At 48.8% G+C, this 27,054-nt stretch overlaps 1 protein-coding gene across 1 annotated transcript; it reads left to right on the top strand.

Moving 5' to 3' along the window:
* The first annotated feature begins 1,963 nt into the window (after positions 1 to 1,963).
* EDDM13 (epididymal protein 13) lies at positions 1,964 to 27,054 on the top strand. Its single transcript, XM_089320099.1, has 9 exons — positions 1,964 to 2,139; positions 3,219 to 3,474; positions 16,726 to 16,774; positions 16,897 to 17,032; positions 17,470 to 17,496; positions 18,290 to 18,316; positions 23,156 to 23,280; positions 25,346 to 25,383; positions 26,783 to 27,054. The coding sequence occupies exons 1-9, from the start codon at positions 2,055 to 2,057 to the stop codon at positions 26,805 to 26,807; spliced, it is 768 nt and encodes a 255-aa protein (XP_089176225.1). The 5' UTR covers positions 1,964 to 2,054; the 3' UTR covers positions 26,808 to 27,054.

Below are 27,054 nucleotides of genomic sequence, written 5' to 3'. Positions count from 1 at the left end.
GTGGGCCGGGAAGGCAGTGGAGGATGGCCCAAGTGCTTGGGCCCTGCACCCCATGGGAGACCAGGAGAAGCACCTGGCTCCTGCCTTCAGATCAGCGCGGTGCGCCGGCCGCAGCGCGCCAGCTGTGGTGGCCATTGGAGGGTGAACCAACCGCAAAAAGAAAGACCTTTCTCTCTGTCTCTCTCACTATCCACTCTGCCTGTCAAAAAATAATAAAAATAAAAATAAAAAATTAAGGTAGGCTTACAAAACCTTGTGGTTATTGAATATATGAAGTCTTGGAGAAATGTTTGGTAGCCACCATGTGCAAATGATAAAGCAGTTCAAATACTTGATGCATGAGATGATGTCTCGAGGTGTGTATGCATGTTAGGTACCAAGTGTGTATATAACGTGCAGGTATTGCCTATATATTGTCTCCAAAAAGTTCATGGAAAACGTGACTTATAAAAAAACTGCGCATGGATTTTAAACATTTCTTGCACCAAAATAAATTTACATTTTAATTCTATTTCCATGGACTTTTGAGGCCTCTCATACGTATATTAAGTGTATTAAGTTTATGTGTATGTGTGACATATATCTGTTTCATTCTGTTTGTTTATACACACTTGGAGAATATATATATTGTTGTATGTGCTTTGCCGATAGGCACATACTGCCTCTTTTCGACAACTCTAGGAGGGAAATACCATTATTCGCATTTCCTAGACAAGGAAACCCGGGTGCAAAGTGATTAAATCACTTTCTAAGAGCACACAGATGGCAAGTGCTCCCTGTGGGCATCTGTGGAAGGGAATACATGCAAAAATGAGGCAATAACATTAGTCTGCAAGTAGAAGTATGACAGGCATTGTTTTGCTGCTTTTTTGAAATTTACAGTTTTTCTAGGATAGGGATCCACAAACTTTCTGTAAAGGGCCAGACAGTCAATATTTCAGGCTTTGTGGGCCAGATCATCTCTGCCCGAATGCACAACCCTGCCATTGTAACATGCAGGCCGTAAATACATAAATGTTTGGACATGGCTGTGACCCAGTAAGACTTCATCTACAGTAGGCACTGGACTTCACATCATATGGAACTTGTACATCATGTCTTTTTTATTTATTTATTTGACAGATAGAGTTATACACAGTGAGAGAGAGAGAGACAGAAAGGTCTTCCTTCCGTTGGTTCACCCCCCCAAATGGCCATCACGACCGAAACTACACCGATCCGAAGCCAGGAGCCAGGTGCTTCTCCTGGTCTCTCATGGGGTGCAGGGCCCAAGCACCTGGGCCTTCCTCCACTGCACTCCCGGGCCACAGCAGAGAGCTGGCCTGGAAGAGGGGCAACCGCAACTAGAACCTGGCGCCCATATGGCATGCCGGCACCACAGGCGGAGGATTAGCCTAGTGAGCCACGGCACCGGCCCCAGAGCTTGTACAGAGCCTCCGTCTGTGGAGCTGACATCCCATATGGGCGCCAGTTAAGTCCCAGCTGCACCTATTCCAACCCAGCTCTCTGCTATGGCCTGGGAAAGCAGCAGAGGACGGCCCAAGTGCTTGGGCCCCTGCACCTGCAGAGGAGCCTCGGATGAAGCTCCTGGCTCCTGGCTTCAGATTGGCCCAGTTCTGGCCGTTGCAGCCACTGGGGAGCGAAACAGCAGATGGAAAACCTTTCTCTCTGTCTCTCCCTCACTCTGGCTGTAACTCCACCTCTCAAATAAATACATCTAAAAAATGCAGAAGTCCCTTTTAACTCATGGTCCCTCCACAGACGAGAGACTGGCTGGATTTGGCCTGTGGGTTGTAGGATGACAAGCATTGTGCACAGCATGAAATTGTTCTAAAGGTTTCTTTCAGATACCGCAGCAGGTGCCAGTGGGAAGGAGCAGTTCTTTGGCTGGCAGCCGGCAGTGTGGGCACAGGTCTGGACACCCGCCAGTCCCAGGCACGCTCCGGGGCATGTGTGGGCAGTTAGTCTTGCCCTTGGAGTCTGGGAGGGTGGTAGGTAATCAGAGTCCCGTTTGCCCTGAAAGGAGCAGGTGCATCTCAAATCCTAGCCCCACTATGTGCCGACCGCTGCCGTTTCTGAGGATGTCCCTGGTCATCCTGGTGTTCCTGGGGTTGGCAGAAGCCTGCATTCCTCGGCAAGGTAATGCTTGCACCCACCCCTCATCTCCCCCGCGCTGCTCCTTAGGTTGGGGAGACACCTGTGGGTGCATTCAGAGGGCACCTATTGAATTTTGCAGTTTCTTGCTACAGGGTTAGACATTCTCATTGCCCTTGGCGGAGATGCTGGGGTGGCTGAGTCCCTATCCTTGGAGACAGACAGGCATACGTCTGCATGCCTCTTTGTGACTTTGGGGGAGAGGCACTGCCTGTGTCAGCCCTGCCGTCCTCACCTGGCCAATGAGGGTCACAAGAATCCCCAGCTCCAAGTCAATGAGGCCGTGTGTGAACAGTGCCTGAGAGTCCACATTTCACTATCACTGGAGAGTTCTAGCGAGACCCCAGACCTTGCAATGCAGACACCAGGAAGTACATTGGGAAGGGCACTTGAGTTCTGTCACAAAGCTGATGAAGACTGGACTCTTCTCCCCCACTTACTTATTCAAGTATTTATTTATATCCATATGATCTTATGGATTGTTACTTCATTAACAGACATTTTTTTGGTGAGTGGAATAACGGCCACACATTTCCCTTTGGACACACTCAATCTGAAGTGTCCCTGTAACATCGACAGGGACATCGACAGGTTGCAAGTTCCATGAGAACAGGGCTTGGAATGCCTTTTTACTCCTGTGCTAGCATCTGTCTTTCTAGTCAGCACTGTAGATGCATTCAGAGCAGAGCTTGGATCTGTTTACCTGCATCTTCAGCACCAAGTGCAGGCCAGTGCCCAGAACAGTACCAGGGGAATACTGGGTGGATGGGTAGAAGGATGAGTGGATGGGTGCATGGATACATGGATGTATGGACAGGTGGTCGAGTGGGTGAGTAGGTGGGCAGCTGGGTAGATGGACAGACGGAAGGGTGGGGGATGGATGGGCTAATCTAAGTAGTTTTGCTGATACAAAAATTGGGTGGCTTAGCTGTCCTCCGGTCCCATGTACAGCTCGGGTCCCCTTGTTTTTTGCAGTGATCTGAATCTAACACTGAATTCTCCCCCTTTTTCTCTGCCCCCTCATCCTGTCGTGAACTGGATGGCTGACGCTTTTGCCCTCCCAGTCGTTATTGAAGAAAAAAGTAAGAACTGTGGAACCCCCATGCTTGTATTCCCCTCCGGATCTTACACACTTCTGGGAATCCTGGGGAGGGGAGGGGACCTTGACTGGGTGCTGACTTCGCCCTGGGGTCGGGGTATAACTAGTAAAGATAAGTCACTGCCATCTGTGTCTAATATTGAGGTACACAATGAAAAGAAGCTTCCCTCCTCCTCTCATTTTTCTGGGGAAAGGAGGCTGAGAGGGAAGAAAGGTGGCGGGTATCCGTATCCCCTGCAGTGACACCTTGACTCACTGTCCCTTTAGCTGGGGGCTCACAAACTTCAGGATCTCAGGACCCCAGGGAGCCTTTTCCTTTCCAATGTGAATAATCTGCCTATGTATTTATCTTATTATAAATTAAACACAAATGGCCAACCGGTACACAAAAAGACATTCACCTTCATTAGTCATCAGGAACGCGCAAGTCAAAATCACAATGAGATGTCATCTCACACTCACTGGGACAGTTATATTCCAAAGATAGATGATATCAAGTGTGGACCAGAATGTGGCAAAGCCAGAGCCTCATCTACCGTCGCTGGCGATGGAAAATGGCACTGCTGCTTTGGAAGAGTCTAGAAGTCCCTCAGAAACTTTGTGCTGCCAAGCAGTTTCACTCTTGGGTATACGCCCAAGAGAAATTAAGACAGAAACAGAAAAAGTGATACTCACAGCAGGACTATTCAAAAGAGCCAGAAAGTGGAAATAATGCAAGCACCCATTGACAGATGAATGATAAACAAGATGTTACCTATGCCTGTAACAGAATATTATTCAGCCATAAAAGAACCCTCATGGCCAGCTCTCTGCTGTGGCCAGGGAGTGCAGTGGAGGATGGCCCAGGTGCTTGGGCCCTGCACCCCATGGGAGACCAGGAGAAGCACCTGGCTCCTGGCTCCTGCCATCGGATCAGTGCGGTGCGCCGGCCGCAGCGCGCCGGCCCCGGCGGCCATTGGAGGGTGAACCAACGGCAAAAGGAAGACCTTTCTCTCTGTCTCTCTCTCTCACTGTCCACTCTGCCTGTCAAAAAAAAAAAAAAAAAACCCTCATGGACGCCAAAATCCAAGGGTGCTCAAGTCCCTTCTATAAAATGTTGAGGTAGTTTCATATAACCTAGGCATATCCTCCCAAATACTTTAAATCAACTGTAGGTTATTTGTGATGCCTAACACACTATAAATGCTATGGAAGCAGTTGTTATATGCTATTGTTTATATTATAATGACAAGAATAAAAGCCTGAACATGTTCAATATAGATGTAAATTTTTAAAAAATTTTTTTGACAGGTAGAGTTTACAGACAGAGAGAGAGAGAGAGAGAGAGAGGGAGAGAGAGAGAGAAAGAGAGAGAGAGAGAGAGAGAGAGAGAGAGAGAGAGAGAAGTCTTCCTTCCATTGGTTTAGTCTCCAAATGGCTGCAATGGCTGGAGCTACGCCAATCTGCAGCCAGGAGCCAGGAGTCTCTTCCTGGTCTCCCATGCAGGTGCAGAGGCCCAAGGACTTGGGCCATCTTCCCCTGCTATCCCAGGCCACAGCAGAGAGCTGGACTGGAAGAGGAGCAACTAGGACTAGAACCCGGCACCCATATGGGATGCTGGTGCTGCAGGCGGAGGATTAACAGTGGCCACTGCACCGGCCCTCAGATGTAATTTTTTAAAAGTATTTTTTTATCCAGTAGTTGGTTGAATCATGACTGTGGAGCCTACAGATATAGAAGACTGAATATGTATGTATTAGGTTGTATCCATATATAGATAGATATCTATTTATTGGACACCTATACAGGATAACTAGATATCTATCCAGATGGGTATGTCTACTTTAGTATCTAGATAAGTAGATATTTATCTGCAAGAATAATTTTTAAAACTAAAATGTTAAAGAAGGGTTCTCAACACCTATGTCAATATAATATTACCACTGTATTGATCTCTGTCAAATTATATGTGCTGAGCTACATAAAAACAATCTCTCATGAAAGTCCCTCCCAATACGGCAACACACAAATCCCATGGAGGAGTGAAGAAAAGCGTGTGGAGCTGGACGGGGCCAGGTCATGTCAGCATTGTCCAACTCTCCTCCTCGTTTTTGTTTTCCATGTGGACTCGCTCACTGACTCCTGGTTCTGTCGCTCCTTCCAGTCAAATGTAAGTCACATCTCTTTCTCTTTAAATCAATGAGGAGCCCAAAGTAGGACCCATCAATCAGAGAAGGAAGGGACTGAGAGAAAAAGGCAAAGCTGCAGAACATCATTCTCAGATTAGAGATGCTCTAGTTTTGCACACGGACTCAAGGCTCAGAATCTTCAAATCACTGGGGTTGGACCTCAAGGAGGCCAACATGATTTTGTAAGCATGTGTAAGATTGGGAATGAAAGAGACAAACAGAACCTGTGTGGTTTCCCGGGTCTATACGTGTGCCTTTGATCAGATTTTCAGTGGGATTAAATGACCCAACATGAGTTGGGTCTGCACAATTTCGTACAATGTATTAGATTGTATTTGTTGGTGGGATTTTTATGAGAAAACCATGATACAGGGTGGATGAGCCTCTTCTTTTCCAAGAACTAACTGTGCTGATCTCCGATTGAGAAGTGGGGATGACATTGAAAATCAATGGCAGAATTCACATGGAGGGTTGAGGGGCTGGATTCTCCGGACAACTGGTACCCCTGGGGTTTCTGACTTCTGAAAAAAGTGTGTATCCAAAGGGGCCTAACACCCTAGGATAGCCCCTCCATCTGGCTCTTCCTCCTACCTCAGGACCTGGTGGGTGCAATGAGATGCAAAGAATGACTTAATTATTTTCATTTTCTCTCTGAATCTTTATTGACACACCATCTCCACTGGCCACATTCGTTCTCTTCTTCCTGCTGCTTGCTCCCGGGCAGTGCTGAAAGGTAAGATTCTCCCTCCATCTCTCCCCCTTGCGGTTCCCATTATCCTTGTACAAAAGGGGTAACTTCTGCTGGCTTTCAACAAGCCTTTTCCTGGCCGTCCAGAGCCAAGTTTCTAATCTAGGAACTAGAATAACTGAGCACTGTAACATCTCCTCTGATGAAAACAAAATATGGTCTTCCTCCTCAGCTCCCCAAACCAAGAAAAGAAATCATTACCTGGAAATACAGTGTGGGTTTTTTTTTTTTTTTTTTTTTTTTTGGTGGTCCAAGCTTCAAGATGGTCCACATATGGCTAAAGGAAACCATCGAGGTCAGAGAGCAGAACCTGGCATTGACTTTTGAATGACTTAAAGTGCTGGCAGAGTATGATTTTGTGACCTGTACAGCACTTTGAATTAACAAATTCAGTAGGATTTCTCAGTCTGCAGGAAGCCTCACCCCAGTTAATAGTCTCACTGTGAGGACCAGTAAATGGAGATTTATAGAGGAAGTTGGAGAGATTGGAGTTTGAATTCTTGCTCTTTCACTTACCAACTGCTTACACCTTAGCAAGTCATGTAATTTCTCAGTTGCACCTGTCCCCATCAGCACTGTGGGAACAGTACTCTGATCTCAGAGGACTGGTGTGAAGTAGATAGAAGGAAAGAGCTTGGCACCTCTTTATAGAGTCAATACAGGGTTGTCTTTTTATCTTTTCCAAGCATGACTGAGAAAGGGTGCATGGCCAAGCCCCTTCCCAGTTCAGTTAAGCTCTCCTCCACATGCAGGGCAAAGGGCACTCAGTAATCACAGGGTCCGGACCTCAGTTCCTAACAGCTCACCGTGGCCCACAGTCTACTTCCCATCCTGGTCGCAGAAACTGAGCTGGTTTCCGGTTTTCTAATTATGGTTTCATCTCCTTATCCCTTGGGCCCAACATTCTGTGCCACATCTGTGACCCTGGCTGCCACCTCAACTCTCCATCTGGATGGACTGCAACCAGGGATCATAGGTAAATATCCTGCCATGTTCGCAAACGACCTTGGACTGGGAGTCTGGGGGGAACCTCCAGCAAGAATGACTCAGCCTCTAGTGTGTGTCTGAACTCACGACTAAGTGATGGCAGCTCAAGAATGGATATGCAGTGCTCGCTCTTTCGAAACTCCTGGTCTGGTGGGGAACAGAGACAAATACAGTCATGCACTCGTAACGACATGTCAAGGACAGACTACACATGTGATGGGGATCCTATGAGATGTTATCCTCTGTAACTTGTAGTATTATGAATTTGCTCATTCTGTGATGTTCACACAATGACAAAGTCACCTAACAATCCGTTTTCACATCAGTAAGCAATGCATGACTGTGAGTAGAAAGCGACTTACATTAGATTCAGGGATGCCTGCTGTGACGGAGCTAGGACAAGGGTTTGGTGAGAAACTGAGGAAACCCTGAGTCATGTCTGAGGCAGCACAGCCACACTATGAGTGTTAAGTCTGTTGAGTGGAGAAAACCCCTCAGTTGGGAATACTTCTTTCTGTTGTGTCTGTGCCTCATCAGTTATGTCTCTTCCCCAGGTCTGATGAACAGGCTGTCCCCAGATGGTAAGTGTGGGGTCATCTCACTTGGTCCTGGGCTTTCTCTTGTGTACAGGTAATTAAGCTATTTGTGCTCCTATTTATAGTCTAAAAAGTTTCCAGTATTATCCAATCATATGTTTTGTTCATTTTAATGTAATGAAAATACTTATTACTACATAAGGTTACAGCTGGAATTTTACCTAATAATTGTTAGACTACGGATTTCTTAGGTTTTAAAAATATGTGGACCTGGAAAATACTCATATATGTCTATAACTTTTTGAGTTACAACGTGTGCTTCATCAATAAAATCTGACCTCTTTCCTTCAACTACTTCAGTAATACTCAATTCCTATTGATAATTTAATGAGTCTCTGGTTCATGAATATTTAGGGTTTTTTTCCTAATATAATTTTACTTGCTTTTGTTTGTTTTCATGACATTACAAATATCCTTATAGAATCACTGATTCTTTTTTTTTTTTCAAAGAAATATGTTAAGTTCCTTCAAGGTAAATGGCTGGGTTAAAGGTATCTGCATTTTAAATCTGTATACACTTCAATTCACACGCGCACAAACTGCCCATGAGAATACCTATTGCTCCATCCCTTCAGCAATGCAGGATATTATCAAACTTTTAAATTTTTAATAGTAATGCTTTCAAACGAGCCTCCATGCTTTTTCAAAGATAGACTGCCAGTTGGAGTACTAACAATACTCATGTTTCTATTTTTCTTTTTCTTTTTTTTCTTTTCTTTCTTTTTTGGACAGGCAGAGTGGACAGTGAGAGAGAGAGACAGAGAGAAAGGTCTTCCTTTGCCGTTGGTTCACCCTCCAATGGCCGCCGCGGCTGGCGTGCTGCGGCCGGCGCACCGCGCTGATCCGATGGCAGGAGCCAGGTGCTTCTCCTGGTCTCCCATGGGGTGCAGGGCCCAAGTACTTGGGCCATCCTCCACTGCACTCCCGGGCCACAGCAGAGAGCTGGCCTGGAAGAGGGGCAACCGGGACAGAATGCGGCATCCCGACCGGGACTAGAACCCAGTGTGCCGGCGCCGCAAGGCGGAGAGTTAGCCTACTGAGCCGTGGCACTGGCTCTATTTTTCTTTAAGTGAACTCAGTTTTTTTTTTTTCTTAAATAGATCAACTTGAAAAGCAAACTACTAAGTCACTTAAGTGGAAATCTAGTATCACTTGTCATCAGGAGAAAATTGCAATAAAAATAAATGTAATGGAAACAAAACCTTGCTAAATCCTAACAAGGCACTGTTTTCTGCTGAGTTTTTTCACTGAAGGCGAGTTTCTCTCTTTGGTAGAAGAGAAAGTTGGCAAGTGTTAGTGTCAGTGTTAGAGAGGTGTTAAAGATGAGTCGGCATCATGTCAAGACTTTCTTTCTGACTGAAAGACAAATGGAAAAGGAAAAGCTTTCTCACCATGTGGCACTAAGGAGTTAAAGCTGAATCCAGTCCACCTGAATCTGCTTCCTGGCCATCATGCAAGGTTCATACCCTGTTACTGGAGTTGCCTGGCAGGGTGATCATAAGCTGGGGTCCCAGAAACACAACCCAGCTCCATAGTTTATCATACACATCACCAAGGGAAAGTCCGAACACACTGCACAGGCTGGCCGTGAAAATGCAGGCGTTAGGAAGCTGGTTGAAGCTGGTTCCAATCCCTCGTCTCACTCTTCTGAGGATTCTAAAGTCCAAAGACCTCCTTGAGGTTTCTGCTTCTCCTACAAAGACAGTTCCTCAGTTTTCTTTATTTGGGTGGGTGAACACCTGTGTGCACTATTTTGTCAACCAGGAAGTCTGTTCTTATGTACAATTATTGAGTTCTGATGAAGGTCAGAGCACCAGGAACAGTCACAGCCTTGAGTGGAAGGCTCCCCTCTCACCAGTTCTACTCCTCTCCTTCCTTCTCTCCTTTCCTCCTCTGAGAAGCAAAGGATCCAGCTCCCCCTGACGCCTACCGTCAGCTAACCCACCACACCTAGAAATACCAGAATCTCCCTCCCAGGAAGGCAGCTGGACTTCACAAAATAAACAAAATGTTCTTATTGTACATGTGATGTGCCTGCCATGAAGCCAAAGATCAAGTTCACATGGGCATTATGGTGAGATCTGACGTGACCATCACTAGGCATGACGAGGGGTCTTCCAAAAGTTCGTGGAATTGCATACTATGTAAGAACTGTGCATGGGCCTCAAGACCTTGTGCAGGACAAACTTACCATTGAACTCCATTTTCCCATGAACTTTTTGAAGCCCCTTCCCTTTACATATGATATCGTGCATAATAATAATAATCCCTCGTTAACCTTCTAATACCTGCAGAGTCAGCCTGAGTTGAGAGTGGGGGAGGCAGGTGTCGTAGACCCACAGGCCTGGAGATCATGTGCACAGTACAGATGGGGAAAAGTGAGGCTCACCAGGAAGTGGAGCCTCATCGGCAAAGTGGAAACTAACAAAAACGTCAGTCAGCACCTCAGATGAGCAAGTGTACCTGCAGGTCCTCACGGGCACCACCCTGGTCCAGGGCAGTCCACCTGTCTGCATTTGCCCAGGATTTTTCCAACTTCAGCACTGACATTGAGGCATTCTGGGAGGCACTTCGGCTCCAGGATGATCTCTCAGCTATGGTTCTGATTGTACAAGGAGGAGATTGACATAAAGTTGCTGAAGACCATGGTGCCAGGATCTGAGCACGGGTCCAGATTGCTCAGTGAGGCCCTGCTGTGAAGCCCCACTGTTCTTTCTCTCTCTCTCTCTCTCTTTTTTAAGATTTATTTATTTGAAAGTCAGAGTTACAGGAGAGGCAGAGAGAGAGAGAGAGAGAGAGAGGTCTTCCATCTGATGGTTCACTCTCTAATTGGCTGCAACAGCCAGAGCTGCGCCGGTCGGAAGCCAGGAGCTGGGAGCTTCACCCGGGTCTCCCACGTGGGTGCAGGGGCCCAAGGACTTGGGCCATCTTCCACTGCTTTCCCAGGCCACAGCAGAGAGCTGGATCGGAAGTGGAGCAGCCGGGTCTCGAACCGGCGTCCATATGGGATGCTGGCACTTCAGGCCAGGGCGTTAACCTGCTGCGGCACAGTGCCGGCCCCGAGGGCCCACTGTTCTTAGGATGAATTCTGGAGTCTTTCCGAGTCCCTGTGGGGGCTGTGCACCATTACCTCCTGTACTGTCCAGCTGTGTCTGTGCCATGGTCATCTTAGACCTCTTCCAATCCTTCTGGAGCTCTGGGCTCCTTCCTGCCCATGCCCATGTTGTTCCCCCCACCAGGGGCACTTTTCTCCCTCCTCTCCCAAATTCCTTTACCTGCCTAACCCCTGCTCGTCTTTCAGGTCTCAGACACAACATCACTTCCACCAAGATGCCTACCCTGGTACCCCCACAAGGTCAGCAGCCATCCCCTCCTTACAGATTCCCACTGTACCCTGCAGGTCTACCCAGAACTCTCATCCCATAATCCCCTACTTTGGGATGTCTTTGTTGCCTGCCTCTCTGACTGGACTGTAAGCCCCCTGAGCCCACAGATCTTGTCTGTCACATTCCGTTGCATCCTCCGTACCTCGCTTAATGCCCAGCACACAGCAGATGCTCCAGAAAAGTTGCTAGGAGACCAAGTGACTGCATCAATGCGTCTGTGCCTTCAGCTGTCAAACCCGTGGGTTGTGTTTCCTCATCTCCAGTAGCACTTCCACCTCTGCTCCCCTGATGGGTCGGGGATGCTTTTCTACTGGTGTCTGGGACTCGAGTTTTAATGCCCGTTTTTCCTCTCTACTCCTCTCCTCCCCTGGAACCTGGCTGCCTGCATCTTCGCCCCCAGATAGAACAGAAGAAGAAAGTAAGTACTGACAGTCTGTGTCACTGAAATGAGACTCTCATAAGCCAATCCAGGCTTGACATTCCTTTCCAAAATTTGGGGGTAGGATTGGTCCAGGCCCTGGCACTTGGCCACTAGTTGTTGACTGGGACTACATCAGCACAAACAGAAAATGGTGAAGTCTAAACCTGTGGGAAACATGATTGGCAGCAGTTGTATTTTTTTTTTCAGAAAAAAATATTTATTTGAAAGGCAGAGTTACAATGAGAACAGGGGAGGGAGGAGAGAGAGAGATATCCTCCATCTGCTGGTTCACTCCTCAAATGTCTGCAACAGCTGGGGCTGAGCCAGGCTGAAGCCAAGAGCCTGGAACTGCATCCGGTCTCCCACACGGGTGGCAGGGCCCAGGTAGTTGGGCCATCTGCTGCTGCTTTCCCAGGTGCATTAGCAGGGAGTGGGATGAAAACGGAGCAGCTGGGACTCCAGCTGGCACTCATGGGATGCCAGCATTGCATGCAGCTGCTTAACCTGCACTACAATGGTGGTCCCAGCCACTGTCATCTTCCATGATATAAATACTCTAATCTTGGCTGACTTCATGCTGCTAACGGTTTAAGAGTTGGCATGTAAAATTCCTGCAATTGTAACAATCATCTCTTGCAAGCCATTACCAGCACATCTACAAGTTCAAGTTAGATTTCTTACTATAAGTTGCTGCAATGAGAAGGAGCCCCCCTCATTTTAGCCTTCCAGAAGGAAAAGTGAGAATCTGGAGGCGAGAAAGGAGCTGGACCCTTTAGAGAATGGAGGGAAAATCCCGAGGAAGAAGGATGGTGGAGCTGTGTCCTCGGAAGACAAAGCAGGCTTGCCGACCTTTTAGGTCCATGGCACAGGGTTGGGCAACAGAAATGTTTCTTAAAAGAAAACAATGCCTTTGCAACAACTAATCCACGTTCACATCAAAGGAGTTGAAGAAAACCAATATGGCAGCACCTTCCTTTATAGCTGAACTCTTGCGGCAGCACATGGAAGCCAAGTTCCCCACCCCCACCAAGTTAGCTGAGAATCAAAAACTTTAAAAAATAGATTTCTGTGCCTCACTTGAGCCATCTGCATGAGAGTACCACAGGCTAGGATCTATGACTGTTTTTGGAAAAGTTTCCCAGGTGCTTTTGAGAACTTGGTACAGATGGTTTGAGAACCACTGAGATAGAGCAGGTTTTGCAAACCGGTACTCCTGCTGCCTGATTTGTCAATCAAGCTTCATTTACTCACAGCCACACCCACTGATTCACGTTCTGTCTGTGGGTCACTTCTGTACTGCAAGGGCAGAGCTGAGTGGTTGCAACTGGGACCACATGGACTGCACAGCCTATAGTATTTCCCATCTGGCTCTTTACAGAGAAAGTTTGTTGATGTCTGAGCTACAGCAACACCTCTCAGCGTTTGCTTAAAATCCAGTTCTAGGGTCCCAGCTCAGACCTAAGGAGGAGGACTTATGTGATGGAGCGAGGTGTGCGTTTGTAACACACTTCCTAAGTAATGGTTCCTTCACACACTACCCTGGCCATACAGGCCAGCCAAATTCACCTCGACAGTCCAATGGTCTAGCAGGGGGCACCATCACTTTCCAGGGTGCAGCAGATGAGGAAGGAAACGGTGCTTTCCCCTTGACCTTCCCTCTTTAGCCTCAAGTCCTACTTCAAAAAGTTTGTGCAAAAACCGAGTTAAACAGGCTTTAATGCAAAAATTGAAATCCATAGTTTTTTCATATCACACATTTTCATTGGCTTTTTGAAGATCCTTTGTATTCAAGGACTTAAAAAAATTCCTTGTGCTGAAAGAAACTGATCATTTCATTTTCCATGAGTGTTCGGAAGTTCCCTCATATTCCCAGCCTGCCCTGGAGACAGAGAGGCAGTGATTTAATGGTACCCACCTGTTCTGCTTGAGCCCTTTATTTTTTATTTTTTTTTATTTTATTTATTTTTTGACAGGCAGAGTGGACAGTGAGAGAGAGAGAGACAGAGAGAAAGGTCTTCCTTTGCCGTTGGTTCACCCTCCAATGGCCGCCGCGGCCAGCGCGCTGCGGCCGGCGCACCGCGCTGATCCGATGGCAGGAGCCAGGAGCCAGGAGCCAGGTGCTTCTCCTGGTCTCCCATGGCGTGCAGGGCCCAAGCACCTGGGCCATCCTCCACTGCACTCCACGGCCACAGCAGAGAGCTGGCCTGGAAGAGGGGCAACCGGGACAGAATCCGGCGCCCCGACCGGGACTAGAACCCGGTGTGCCGGCGCCGCTAGGCGGAGGATTAGCCTAGTGAGCCGCGGCGCCGGCCTGCTTGAGCCCTTTAAACCTAAACTCCCTACTACATGCATTTCCCTCCCTTCATTTATAAAGATAATTATTATGTCAATATTTTATAGTAGCCTTCCTTTGACTATCAAATAAATATTTAGTAAAGCATCAAAAACGAGTGCATATAAGACTGGTGAGACCTAGGTAAGGCCTATAGCCCAGGTAGCTGCACTGGGCCGGCACTCGTTTGCTAGTTTTGATAGCATGCTCTGATTCCACCAGGGGCCAACCCTGGGAGAAACTGGGTGATGGGGACACAGGACTCCTCTGTGCTATTCTTCGCCCATGTTCTGTGCATCACTAATACTGCTTAGACGGTAAACTGAGGCACAGTGAGATTACAAGGAGCTTATCTGAGCAAACAATTCATGAGTTGGGAGCTCCAGGCCAAAGTGCTTTGGGAGCTCCATCAGAGTGAGGCCCTCATAGGATGGACCTGGAAGTGAAGCAGAGAAAATGTGTGATGGCCACAGCGATAGAGCTGCCTTATTTGGTTTATACTGTTGGAAAATCCTTAGTTATAGAGGGGTGTTGGCTGCTTCTGATTGGTGAACCTAAGTTCTATTTGTCTTTCATTGTAGGTATTTATAAGAAATAGCCCAAGCTAAGGTTCACTTAAGTTTGCAGATCAAGCAAGGCTGAGGTGATAGGAGGCCTAACTGAATCATTCAGGGTGGGTCTCCATTTTGGTGTGCTTTAATGGTATATTGAAAATAAAGTTTTAAATAATTTTAAAATATTTGATGAATGGATAAAGGAATGGACCAGGGACAGGAGGGGTGCTAATGCTGACCCTGTCTTTTGCTAATTTTTTCATATTGATTCCTTGATGGCTGGTTGGCGGTATGCTCCAGTGAAAAGTAAGTTATTTTTCCTTTTTTTTTTTTTGGAAACTGGAATGTTTCTAGATGTGGGGAAGGAGAGGAAACAAGAAAGAGATCTCCAGGTAGATCTTCTCAATTTAGGACACAGGTTGAGGGAAACCCTCTGTCCATGGCCTCCATCCCTGAAGGAGGCTGGGGACTGGCTGAAGACTCCCTGATCCTGTGATTGCACAGGGAGTTGTGAGATGTGCCCAGGCACATGTGGGTCTGGAGTTGCACCACACCGTGTGGGCAGGAAGGTGAGCCCTTAGCCACTCAAGTCCCCGAGTGTTGAGCAGGGTTTCATAAGGACTCTCAAGGACTGAGGACCAGAACACCAGGAAGGACTGAGGTGGGCACATCTGTGCGGAGGACATGGAATAAGGAGAACCAAGGGCAAGTGGCCCAGTCCCTCCTCAGCTTTCCCCCTCCAGACTTCCTAGGAAGAGACAACAGAGAACAATGGGCATTGGCTAATGCCCCTCTGCTCATCTCCCTAACCTCTGAAGGGCATATCTTAAGGGAACTGGGCACCTGAGGACTCTGCCTGGGGGAAAACAGTGTCTCCAGAGGAGTCAAGTGTCCTGGAAGTTTCCAGAGCCCCCTGCCCATCCCCCAGCCCATTCCGTAAGCCCTGGAAGGCACTGCCATTTCCCCTTTGCCCTGAGGACCAGCAGGGTGGGTGAGCAGGACAGAGGCATTTTGACCCTATCTCTTCCTCCTGACCTGCACGCCTGCTGCTGCCCAATGACTGACCGGATGTCCTCCTGGATGCTCGTGTGTCAACAGTACTGAAACGTAAGATTCTCGGGGCACACGTTGGCCCTTCCACTCACTCCCATTCTTCTCTGCCCCAGATCCTCCCTCAGAATCTGACCACCCTTTTCTGGAAGAATAATAGCTCCATCATTTTCACCTTTGAACAGGTGGGGTGTCTGTTTTTAACTTTTTATTTATTTATTTGAGAGGTAGAGTTACAGTCAGAGGCAGAGAGAGGGAGGTCTTCCATCCACTGCTTCACTCCCCAAATGGCCGCAACAGCTGCAGCTGAGCCGATCGGAAGCCAGGAGCCAGGAGCTTCTTCCGGGTCTCCCACACTGGTGCAGGGGCCCAAGAAGTTGGGCCATCTTCCATTGTTTTCCATAGCAGGGAGGTGGATCAGAAGAAGAGCAGCTGGGACTTGAATGGGCACCCATATGGGACGCCAGCGCTGCAGGTGAAGGATTAACCTCTGTGCCACAGCGCCGGTGCACTTTGCTGGAGGCACAAGGTGGGTGGTGGTGGACACCAGTCTGACGCTATGGCTTAACCATGTGGCTGTGTTGCTCACTGTCCTGTGCACAGCCAGACTCTCCTTCCAGAGTCCAGCTCTGGCTATCTCATGAGGCCATTGCTGAAAAAGGTCACTGTTTGACAAAGAAGTCACATGCTCTCTTTGATTTTTTTGTGGTAAAATATGTAACGTAAAACTTACCACCCACGGCCGGCACTGTGGCATAGTAGGCTAAGCCTCCACATGCAGTGCTGGCATCCCAGGTAGGCACCGGTTCGAGTCTGGCTGCTCCACTTAAAATTTAACTCCCTGCTAATGGCCTGGGAAAAGCAGCAGAAGATGGCCCAAGTGCTTGGGCCCTTGCACTCACGTGGGATACCAGGAGGAAGCTCCTGGCTCCTGGCTTCAGATCGGCACAGCTCCGCCATTGCGGCCATTTGGGGACTGAACCAGCAGATGGAAGACCATTCTGTCTCTCCCCATATGTAACTCTCTCAAATAAATAAATAAAATCTAAAACAAAACAAAACAAAAAAACCCAACCATACCACCTTTGCCACTTTATATGATATGGTAACACATGGCACAATTGCAGTGTTGTGCAACTACCACCCCAATCTAGTGCCAGGACTTCTCTTCACCCCAGAAGGAGGCCCCAAACCCATTAAGCAGCCAGTCCCACTCTCCCCCTTCCCCAGGTCCTTGGCAGCCACTATTTTACTTCCTGTGTCTGAGAAATTGACCACTGTAGGTCCCCCAACGCCACCCACATGATGCTCTGCTCCCGTTCGCTGCTGTAGTCTAACTGCTCGCTAAGATCTGTCCTAAGCCCTGTTCCAGCCACTCCCTGTCCCTCTGCCTTCTGATGGTGTGATTTTGTCTCCTGCTCTGGCCTCTCCTTCCACGGCCCTTGGGACTCAACACTCTGGACCCTGTCTGCATCCTTGACCTGTGCCCACCTCCTGGACCACACTTCCTCTGAATGGATGACATCAGAGATCCTAGGTAAGTACCTCCCTGCACACATGTCTTGGGGCTTGCTCATCAAGAATATATATTTTTTTAATTGCCTAGAATATGACAGGACCATGCAGAGTATGGGGAACCTGGAACCTTAATCTCACCTGCTCATACCTCTCCATAAACTCATAGTCTGATGGAGGAGCAGATGAGTGACAGATCCTTGTGTTATAATCTGATGGAGGAGGTTTACAAGTGACAGATCCTTTATTACATCTGATGGAGACGGCAGAAAAGACAGAACTTTGTATTATAATATAAGCCAATGGCCCGACGGAGAAGAAGTGAGGACAGTGCCAGGGAGACCAGTAGGACCTCTCAGAGTAGCAGCAGCTCTGGGCAAGGTTGCTGAACCCGTTGGTCTGCGGTATTTGTCTCATCGCCTCTTGTTGGGACTCTGTTTGTTTGTTGCTTTCTTTCAGGTTTGCTGAGCCTGCAGGTGTTGAGTGGTGAGTCTGGTGATGGCTACTGGGCCCCGTGATTCTCCCCGACACAGAAATACAGTGCTGTTCACTTTTTTCTTTTTATGTTGGAAGACTTTAAATAACATCAAACCAACCATTGTTGGCAGCAGAAAATGTTAACTTTTTCCATTCGTCCAACAAATATCAATTAATGTTAGCTACTCTATGCTGAGTCTTATTTTAGGTATCAGAGATATAGCAGGAAATAAAACAGACAGAAATATGAGCCTGAATGCAGCTTGCATTCCAATAAGAGAAAGAAAGGAGACAATAAAGAAGCAGGTTACACAGCTGTTGGGTGAGGCAGAGGGGAAGGATGTGGGAGAAGCTGAGATGTTTTTAAAGGACCAGCAGGGAAGGTGACATCTGAGCAGACTTGAAGGAGGTGAGGCAGCCAGATGTGTGTGAGGGGGCAGAGCATTCCAGGCAGAGGGAACAGCATGTGCAAAGGCCCCGAGGCAGGGGAGTGCTGGGACTAAGGAACACCAAGGAGGCCCATAGCATTTCCTTCTTTCCGCGCCCAATGCACCCAAGATCACTGATTACAGTTTCCACCTATTTCATAATTCAGTGAGTATTTTGTTTTTTCTCCCTTCTTCCCTCCCTCCCTCTGCCCCTTATTCCCTCCACCTCTTCCTCTCTTCTTCCCTCCCTGTCTCCTTCTTTCTCCCTCCCTGTCTCCTTCTTCCTCCCTCTCTTCCTCCTCCCCCATCTCTCCCTCCCTGCCTTCTCTTTCTCTCTCCTCTTGCTGCCCCTCCTCCTTCCTTCCCCATTTTAGAAGAAACAAATGACTGCAAGGAAGAAGGTGAGTGCTTGGGGCCCTGCCCTCTCTTTTTCTTTTCTTTTTTAAAAAAGATTTATGGCCAGCGCCATGGCTCACTGGGCTAATCCTCCACCCGCGGCGCTGGCACACCGGGTTCTAGTCCCTGTTGGGGCGCCGGATTCTGTCCCGGTTGCCCCTCTTCCAGGCCAGCTCTCTGCTGTGGCCGGGAGTGCAGTGGAGGATGGCCCAAGTGCTTGGGTCCTGCACCCACAAGGGAGACCAGGAGAAGCACCTGGCTCCTGGCTTCGGATTGGCGTGGTGCGCCGGCCATAGTGGCCATTGGGGGGGGGGTGAACCAACGGCAAAAGGAAGACCTTTCTCCCTGTCTCTCTCTCTCACTGTCCACTCTGCCTGTCAAAAAAAAAATTTTTTTTTATTCATTTGAAAGGCAGAGTTAGGGAGAAACAGTGAGAGAGGTCTTCTATCTGCTGGCTCACTCTTTAAATGGCTACAACAGGCAGGCGCCGTGGCTCACTAGGCTAATCCTCCACCAGTGGTGCTGGCACTCCAGGTTCTAGTCCCGGTTGGGGCGCCGGTTCTGTCCTGGTTGCTCCTCTTCCAGGCCAGCTCTCTGCTGTGGCCCAGGAAGGCAGTGGAGGATGGCCCAAGTGCTTGGGCCCTGCACCCCCATGGGAGACCAGGAGGAAGCACCTGGCTCCTGGCTTCAGATCGGCACTGCGCACCGGCCGTGACAGCCATTTCGGGGGTGAACCAACGGAAGGAAGACCTTTCTCGCTGTCTCTCTCTCTCTCACTGTGTAACTCTGCCTGTAAACAAAACCAAAAACCAAAAACCAAAACAAAACAAAACAAAACAAAACAAAACACCTAAATGGCTACAACAGCCTGGGCAGGGCCAAGCTGAAGCCAGGAGCCAGGAGCCTCCTCTGGGTCTCCCACATGGGTGCAGGGGCCCAAGCACTTTGAGCTGAATGGGAAGTGGAGCAGCTGGGACTTGAGTCAGTGCCCATATAGGATGCTGGCATTGCAGGTGGCAGCTTAACTCTCTACGGCACAACGCAGGCCCCAGGGCCCTGCCTTTTGCACCCAGAGGTGGGGGCTCCTTTGGTCTGGGTTGTGATGGAGACTCCAGAGGAGAGGGTCGCAGGAGGTCCAGGTTAGAGGCCCTGTGTCCAGAGGCTGCTCTCACGAAAGGTACCGCAGCCTGCAGACCGCCCTGTCCCCACGTGTGGCTCTAGGAGAGGAGACCCGACTGAGGTAGGCGGGCCCCACCGTGTGGCTCTGGGATAGGAGACCCGACTGAGGTAGGAGGGGCACATCTTTACTCGTCTCATGTGCTTTCTGCGGACTGCCGGACCCTCTCTTTACCTCTGGCCATTTCCAGAAGTCCTGAGTAACAGGACTGTGCAGCTGAAAACCAAAAGAAATGAAACCAGGGAAGAGAAACCTCAGGTGACCCAGATGTCGAAAATAAGTGCTTTATGATAACCAGGATTATTAAGAGGACAGGACAATTCCACCAGAAAATTATGACATGAAATATGGAAATTCTAGAATTTAAAATATGCAACCGAAATTAAGAATTCAATTTCTTCTATTGGGCTTAGCAATAGGACAACCAGGGAGCTAGAAAACAGGTCAGGAGAAAACATGAAAATCAAAGCACAATGGATAAAATTGGAAACTGTTGACAAGAGCAACAGAGACGTATGAGGCAGTGAAAAGCTGTGCTGTGTGAAATCGGAATTTCAGAAGGAGAAGCAAGAGACAATGAAGCCGAGAAAATATCAGGTGGGTTCGTGACTGAGAAATTTGCATACCGATCAAAGGCACCATCAAGCAAAAGATTTTTAAAACCCTGAGAACCTCAAGGGCAAGGACTACACAGAAAAGCGTTCCTAGAACACTGCAGAACACGGGTGCAAAGCAGAGACACCGGGATCTGTCTCCTGGGGCGGCTTCGAGGAGCAGGAACTCGCCGTCTCACGGCAATGACGCCCGGAAGTCTGGAGTCGGCGTGGGGCCGCTGTGCCGCCTTCAGAAGCGCCAGGGAGGGGGCTCTTCCTTGCCTCTCCCAGCTTCCGGTGGTCACCATCCATCCGGCATTGCTCGGCTCATCACAGCACCTGTCGTCACTGCCTCTGCCATCACACCGTGCTCTTCCTGTGCGCCCTGCATCCGAACCTTCCCTCTCTGATGGGGCACCAGTGGCTGGACTGGCACCACCCTAATCCGGTGGGATCTGACCTTAACTGACTGTCTGGAAAGACCTGCTTCCAACTAGACTCACGTTCCCAGGCACTGGGGGTTAGGACCTAACCCTGTCTCTGGGGGAGACACAACTCAGCCCACAATAGAGACATTGCCATCCAAGGAGCAGAGATGAATGACAGCAGCCCCTCAGTGGGAGTGATCAGAGACAGAAGGTGAGGGCACGAGAGGCTTCCGGAGCTGGAAGAGGACTGCTCACCTGGACTCCGCATGCTTAGAAATGGATGCAAAATACTTTCCAGAAAAAAATCCAAACACAAAATTTGTTGCTAGTTAAGGTATACTAAGGAAACACGAAAGGAAATACTTCAGGAAGAAAGAAGATATCCCATATGGAACCATGAATTCTAAGATGGACTAAAAACAATGGAAAAAGCAAATACATGGCTAAGTAAAAATGAACATTAAGGGAATGAAACAACACTAGTATCTAGCAGGAATTAAGAAAATTCATAGTAACAATAGCAAGGTTGGAGCAGGAAGATGTTAACATGTTCTTAGCATTGCACAGAGGCGTGGAAACAGTGGTAACAATAAGTAGTATTAAAGAAGTGCTGGGGGCTGGCGTGGTGGCATAGAGGGTTAAGCCATTGCCTGCAACACCAGCATCCTATATAGGTGCTGATTTGTGTCCTGGTTACTCCACTTCCAATCCAGCTTCCTGCTAATGTACCTAGGAAAGCAATGGAAGATGGCTCAAGTCCTCTGGCCCTTAAACCCATGTAGGAGACCTGGAAGAAGCTCCCGGCTCCTGTTTCTGCCATCTGGGGAGTGAACAAATGAATGGAAGATCTCTCTCCATCTCTCCCTGTCTCTGTGTAACATTGCCTTTTAAGTAAGTAGTATAAATAAATAAGTGGTAAAAGAAATAGCATTAAAACCTATTATGTTGAGGATGGATGGTATAATCTATAACCACTAAAGAATGGTTGAAGACTACATAACTTTTTTCTTAAATTTATTTATTTGAGAGACAGAGTTAGAGACAGGGAGAGACAGACAAACTATCTAATGGTTCACTCCCCAAATGGCCACAATGGGTGGAGCTGGGAGCTTCTTCTGGGTCTCCTACATGGGTGTAGAGGCCCAAGCACTTGGGCCATCTTGCACTGCTTCTCAGGCCATTAGCACGGAGCTGGAGGGGAAATGGAGCAGCTGGGAAGCAAACTGGCTACATCACCTGGCAGTCAAGGTGACCATCTGCGCCAGCTTTATCCAAAGACAAGACTCACTTCTCCCGTCTAGCAAGCAGCAGGCGGCTTTACAACTTGCAGCGAGATACCCACCAAAGCCCCTCTCTCAGGAACTGTGAGAAAAGCAGTGCTACCTTCCTCAATATTTAGGCTTCCAAGAGATGGCTCTGAGGTCCTTGAGAAAAACATCCGAGGTCATAATCAAGGTCATACTACTGGCAAAGTGCTTAGTTGGCTTTTGAAGAGATTTGTACCCATTTCAAAGAGACAAGTTTTCTAAACTGGGTTCTGTAAGAAAAAGGCAGAGGAAATTTTGTCCTAATTCTCAATAGGGAGGATTATTTATTTTTCATTTGCATTTACCTTTATACTAGTAATGTCCCACCTTTTTGATTTAGGAATTGTTTAAACAGGCATGTTTATTTGTAAAAATTTCATTTTCTAGATGTAATACTTTTATTATTTTTTAAAGATATAATTATTAATTTTTTTTGAGAGCTAGAGTTGTAGACTGTGAGAGAGAGAGAGGTCTTCCATTTGCTGGTTCACTCCCCAGATGGCCACAATGACTGGAGCTGCACTGACCCAAAGCCAGGAGCCAATAGCTTCTTCTGGTCTCCCACAAGGGTTCAGGGGCCCAAGGACTTGGGCCATCCTCTGCTTTCCCAGGCCATAGTAGAGAGCTGGATCAGAAGTGGAGCAGTGAGCCCATATGGGATGCTGGCACTGCAGGAGGTGGCTTTACCCACTATGCCACAGCGCCAGCCCCGGGTTGTAACCTTTTTTTTTAAAACAAATTTTTGTTTTTATTTGTCGAAAGACTGAAAGATAGAAATCCTGTGTCTGCTGGGTCACTCCCCAAGTGCTCACAACAGCCAGGGCTTTGCCAGGCCAAGGCCAGGAGCCCAGAGCTCAATTTGGGTCTCCCACGTGAGAGGCAGGAGCCAAATTACTTGAATCATCACCTGCTACCTCCCAGGGTGCCTTGAGCCCAGGTCCTCTTATGTGGGATGCAGGTATCTCACGTGGTGTCTAAGCCACAGCGCCCAATTCCCACTCATCCCGTTAGGTTTGAAGTGAGGAAGTGATGGTCAGCCAGATGATGGGCTGAAATCATGACCAAGAGAGCCTGGGAGGCTGGGACCATGAGGACAGGTGGTTTGGTGAGAGAGCTGGGAAACACGGAGGCAGACTTGGCAATGTTTGGAGGTGAGGAAGGAGAGAGCTCAAGAAGAAGACGGACACTTTGTCAGGGACGGTGAGCACTACTTCGCATGGGGGAAAGCCAGCAGCAGCAACAGCCAGCAGGTGGAGGTGGGGCGTGCAGCTCAGAACGAAGACTCGCAGAGGGCAGCGGCCATGCCCTCAGTGAAGCCATGCCTGTCGGTTCTCTCCAGTGAAGCTCACCCCAGCCACCACCCCTTCCAAGAGACCGTTCCCAAGGAGGAACTCGTGGAACTTTTTGAAATGTGCCTACATGATGATGACCTTCTTCTTCACGTCCTACAACAAAGGAGACTGGGTAAGGAGGGGTCCATTCCCACGGCGGTCTTTCTATTATGGAGGGAAGAGGGAGAAGTAGGGGAGGCTAGGAAGAAAGAGGAAGAGGAGGTGATGCAGACAGAAGGGGAACAAAGGGAGCCCAAGCCGTTCCAGGCCATTTAAGGTAGGAGAGAGATCTCTGCGCGGAGCACCCTCCCCTCCCACGGCTGGGATAACAGCCACTCCATTCTGCACCAGCACAGCCCTGGGGTTTTCTGTGAAATATGCCCATTCCTCATTCTCATTCTCTGTCTGTCTTCACATAAGGGAGGTTTTCCGGGACCAAGTCTTTTATGGCTGCTGGGGATTCTACTGAACAAGTCCCCTTTGAGCAGGTCTTAGTTTTGCGAGGGAGATGGGCATCCCAGGAGATGCCCACGTTAGCGAGTGGCTGTATCTCATAGGTCCTCCAGGGCTGTCAGTGCAGTAGGCGACTGCTCTTATCCCATCCTCCTCCTTGAGGAAGGGTGGGTGTGAGCTCATGGAAGCTTCCTCAAAGAGATCCCTTCATTCTCTCTTAACGGGAAGGATGGAATTAGCTACTGAGGAGCAGAAATGAGGGAAGGGTGCTCCCAAGAAGAGGGGCCACCGTGTGCAAAGACTTGTAATAAGGCAAAGTGCAAGAAAGAAGTAGTCATCTATCTGTTCCTCACACATGTGTGTAGCAGGCCCACGCAAGGTGCTGAGGGTTCTGGAGAGAACAAAATCCATGAGGTCCTTGAGCCCACAGGGTTCACATGACAGTGGCAGAAGGACTATGGATAAACAAGCACCAAGCTCCAAAACCAATGCATGAAGTCAGGGTGATATCACAGGACATGCAGGGCAGCGGGCTGCTTTTCCCGGGGAGATAATTTGGACAGAGATGTGTGGGTAGAAGGATCTTGGGTCATGAGTTGCTCAGGGACAACTACTGGGAGCAAAGCAAACATGCAAGGTAGGCTCAGAGGAAGAGAAGCACTGTGTGCAAGGGGCAGAGCTAGCACAGGGTCCTCACAGGCCAGGGCCAGGGGAAAATTCTCTTCTAAGGGTGGTGGAGAGCCATCAGCGAGATCTGATTTGAGTTGTGGAAAGATTGCTCTGGGTGGTATGTGTGCAGAGGCAGCAGGAATCAGGCCAAGAGTGGAAGCAGAGACCAAGAGGTGGAGATCCCAGTTGGGCAGGGGATCTGGTGACGGCGGTGGGGGCAAAGAGTGAGATGTGGAGGTCCCACAGTCGGGGCAGAGGATCTGGTGATGCTGGTAGAAGCAGAGACCGAAAGGTAGAGGTCCCAAAGTCAGGGCAGGGGATCTGGTGACGGTGGTGGGGGCAGAAAGACCGAGAGGTGGAGGTCCCACAGTCGGGGCAGGGGATCTGGTGATGGCAGTGGGGGCACAGAGTGAGAGGTGGAGGTCCCACAGTCGGGGCAGGGGATCTGGTGACAGTGGTAGAAGCAGAGACCGAGAGGTGGAGGTCCCACAGTCGGGGCAGGGGATCTGGTGACGGTGGTGGGGGCAGAGTGAGAGGTGGAGGTCCCACAGTCGGGGCAGGGAATCTGGTGATGGCGGTGGAGATGAGGAGACATTTACAGTAGCTCCACAAAGAACTGCTGGAGGATGTGGTGTGAAGTAAATGAGATGGGCCCCAGACTTCAACTTGAGCCCATGGAGAGACTAGCGGTTCTCAGACAGGAGTGAGTGCCACCCAGGGGCCACTTGGCAGTGTCTGGGATCACATATGGTTGTCACAACTAGGAGAGGGAGTGCTATTAACACCTAGTAGGTGGAGACCAGGGATGTTGTTCCATGCCCCAACTTCATGAGACATCCCTGGGTTAGTGGATGGTGTTGCCTATGGTGTGAGGACAATTGGCTGGAAGATGAAGTAGAACGTGAGCAGTGAGAGGTGAGGCTAGGCTGGACAGGTCAGCAGGACCACAGGAAGTCACGATAGGAGGGGAGGAGCGGAGATGGAGGAAGGCAGGAAAGGCAGGGAAGGGAGCTTACTGGCCTCACCTCAACTGCTTCTTCCTCTGTTCCCATTCCCTGCCTTGTCAACCTCCCAAGTGTTACTGCCACTACTGCAACCAAGAACTGGATATCAGGTATGCCACGCAGCAAAGGGGACTCTGCCCATGCTGGGGCTGGGCGGGCGGGGAGCAATTCATTCCAACCGCCTGGCACTTGAGGTTGGGAATGGTAGGTGGGTTTGCAAGCTCCAGTTACAGAATCCCACAGCGGCAGGAAGTCCTGAGTGCATCCCCTGTAATCCCAGGCCACTGTTCGACAAGTCCAGTGAAGCACAGTACATGTACTTCTGGAGGAACTCACACATTCTTCCACACATTTTATTGTCGATTTTCAGAAACTGTGGCAAAATGCACAAAACACAAATTTACCATTAGTTTAGTACTCACAGTGTAGGGCACCGTTACTACTATCCATTTACAGAAAATGTCCATCATTTCAAAATAACTTCTGTAGCCGTTCAGCATTCCCTGCCCCTCCCCATTTATGCTGACACTCAGAATAAGCAGGTTCAGAGGCAGAGAGTGGATCTGTAGTTGCCAGAGGTGCAGGGGCAGGAGAAAGGGAGTACTTGCTTCATGAGCCGTTTTTCTGGTTGATGAAAGTGCTCTGTTTGAAACTGGTGATGGTTGCACAGTGAGAACTGTACACTTGAAAATGCTTAAAATGGTAAACTTTATTATGTCAGTTGGAAAAACAATTACAAAAAATTTCCAAATTTGGAGCTGGCTCCCTAGAACACAGTTTGCAGACCACTAGACTGAGCCCCTCTAGGAGCAAGATGAAACCCAGTCCGTCACCAGGATTCCAGCACCCACAAGCAAACCTTATATGGCGTGAAGACACATCAAAAAGTTCATGGAAAATGGAGTTGAAAGATGTTTATTTTAATGCAGAAAATTTTGAATGTGAGGGGCCTTAAAACAAGTTCATAGAAAATATTATGAAAGAAACATGCATGGATTTCGATTTCTTTCCTATAAACTTTCTGAAGTACCCTTGTATATTTACTTCCTGCATAACTCTGCACACCTCCAGTGTGGTGGGACGAGGGACCAGCACGGCCTCCTCTGGTCTCAGGAAGCAACCTCTCGAGGGAGGTGGGGCAGTGGCAAATAAGCCATCTCACAGGTGCTGTGGACAGAGTGGGACTGTAGGGGTGGCTTCTTCCCCGAGTGGCTGGAAGAGCCCTTCTCTAAGAAGGAGACAGCTGTGCTGAGTGATGAGGAAGAGCCAGCCCTGATGAGGTCTGAGAGGGGTGTGTTCTGGCTGGTGGGACAGCCTGGTGGGGGGAGGGAAAAATAGTTGAAAGAGGATTGTGGTCCAGGGTGAAAGTGGTAAGTGGTGAGCTTGGGGGTGGTCATGCCAAGCCCTATGGGAGTAGGTGGGGGATGGCACAAGGCAAGAAGCTTGAGAATGTATGAAGGCATAAACAAACGCACGGACACATTTCTCTCCCTTTGTCCTGTTCCTTAGAAACGATCCCTGCTGTTCTTTCTAGCGAGCCTGCTCCACCTCAGCTCAACTTTCCCAAGTCTTCCACCTCCCAGGTACTCTCTGTCCCATGGCTTGCTGACGTGGAGGGAGTGGAATGGGCCCTTTGAGGAACACCACTGCCTGCCCAGAGTCATGGCAGGTGTCTGAGGGCTCAGAAAGCAGCTGAGCGTGCATCTGCTCCAGATACGTCTCTTCCAGACCACTGCCAACCGTTCTCCAGTGTTTCTATAATAAAACTCAACTTGTTGAAA

The sequence above is a fragment of the Oryctolagus cuniculus genome, chromosome 18 (assembly GCF_051225735.1).
Source record: "Oryctolagus cuniculus isolate XC-2025 breed Fujian yellow rabbit chromosome 18, ASM5122573v1, whole genome shotgun sequence".
Taxonomy (NCBI): domain Eukaryota; kingdom Metazoa; phylum Chordata; class Mammalia; order Lagomorpha; family Leporidae; genus Oryctolagus; species Oryctolagus cuniculus.
The sequence above is the reverse complement of the archived record's forward strand: the minus strand, read 5'-3'. Positions and strand labels throughout refer to the sequence as shown.

Excerpts from the sequence above, each read along its gene's own strand:
- EDDM13 (XM_089320099.1), top strand. The coding sequence starts at position 2,055 with ATGTGCCGACCGCTGCCGTTTCTGAGGATGTCCCTGGTCATCCTGGTG. Across the intron at positions 17,033-17,469 it reads GATGACATCAGAGATCCTAG|GTTTGCTGAGCCTGCAGGTG; the intron begins GTAAGTACCTCC and ends GCTTTCTTTCAG. Across the intron at positions 18,317-23,155 it reads AAATGACTGCAAGGAAGAAG|TGAAGCTCACCCCAGCCACC; the intron begins GTGAGTGCTTGG and ends GGTTCTCTCCAG.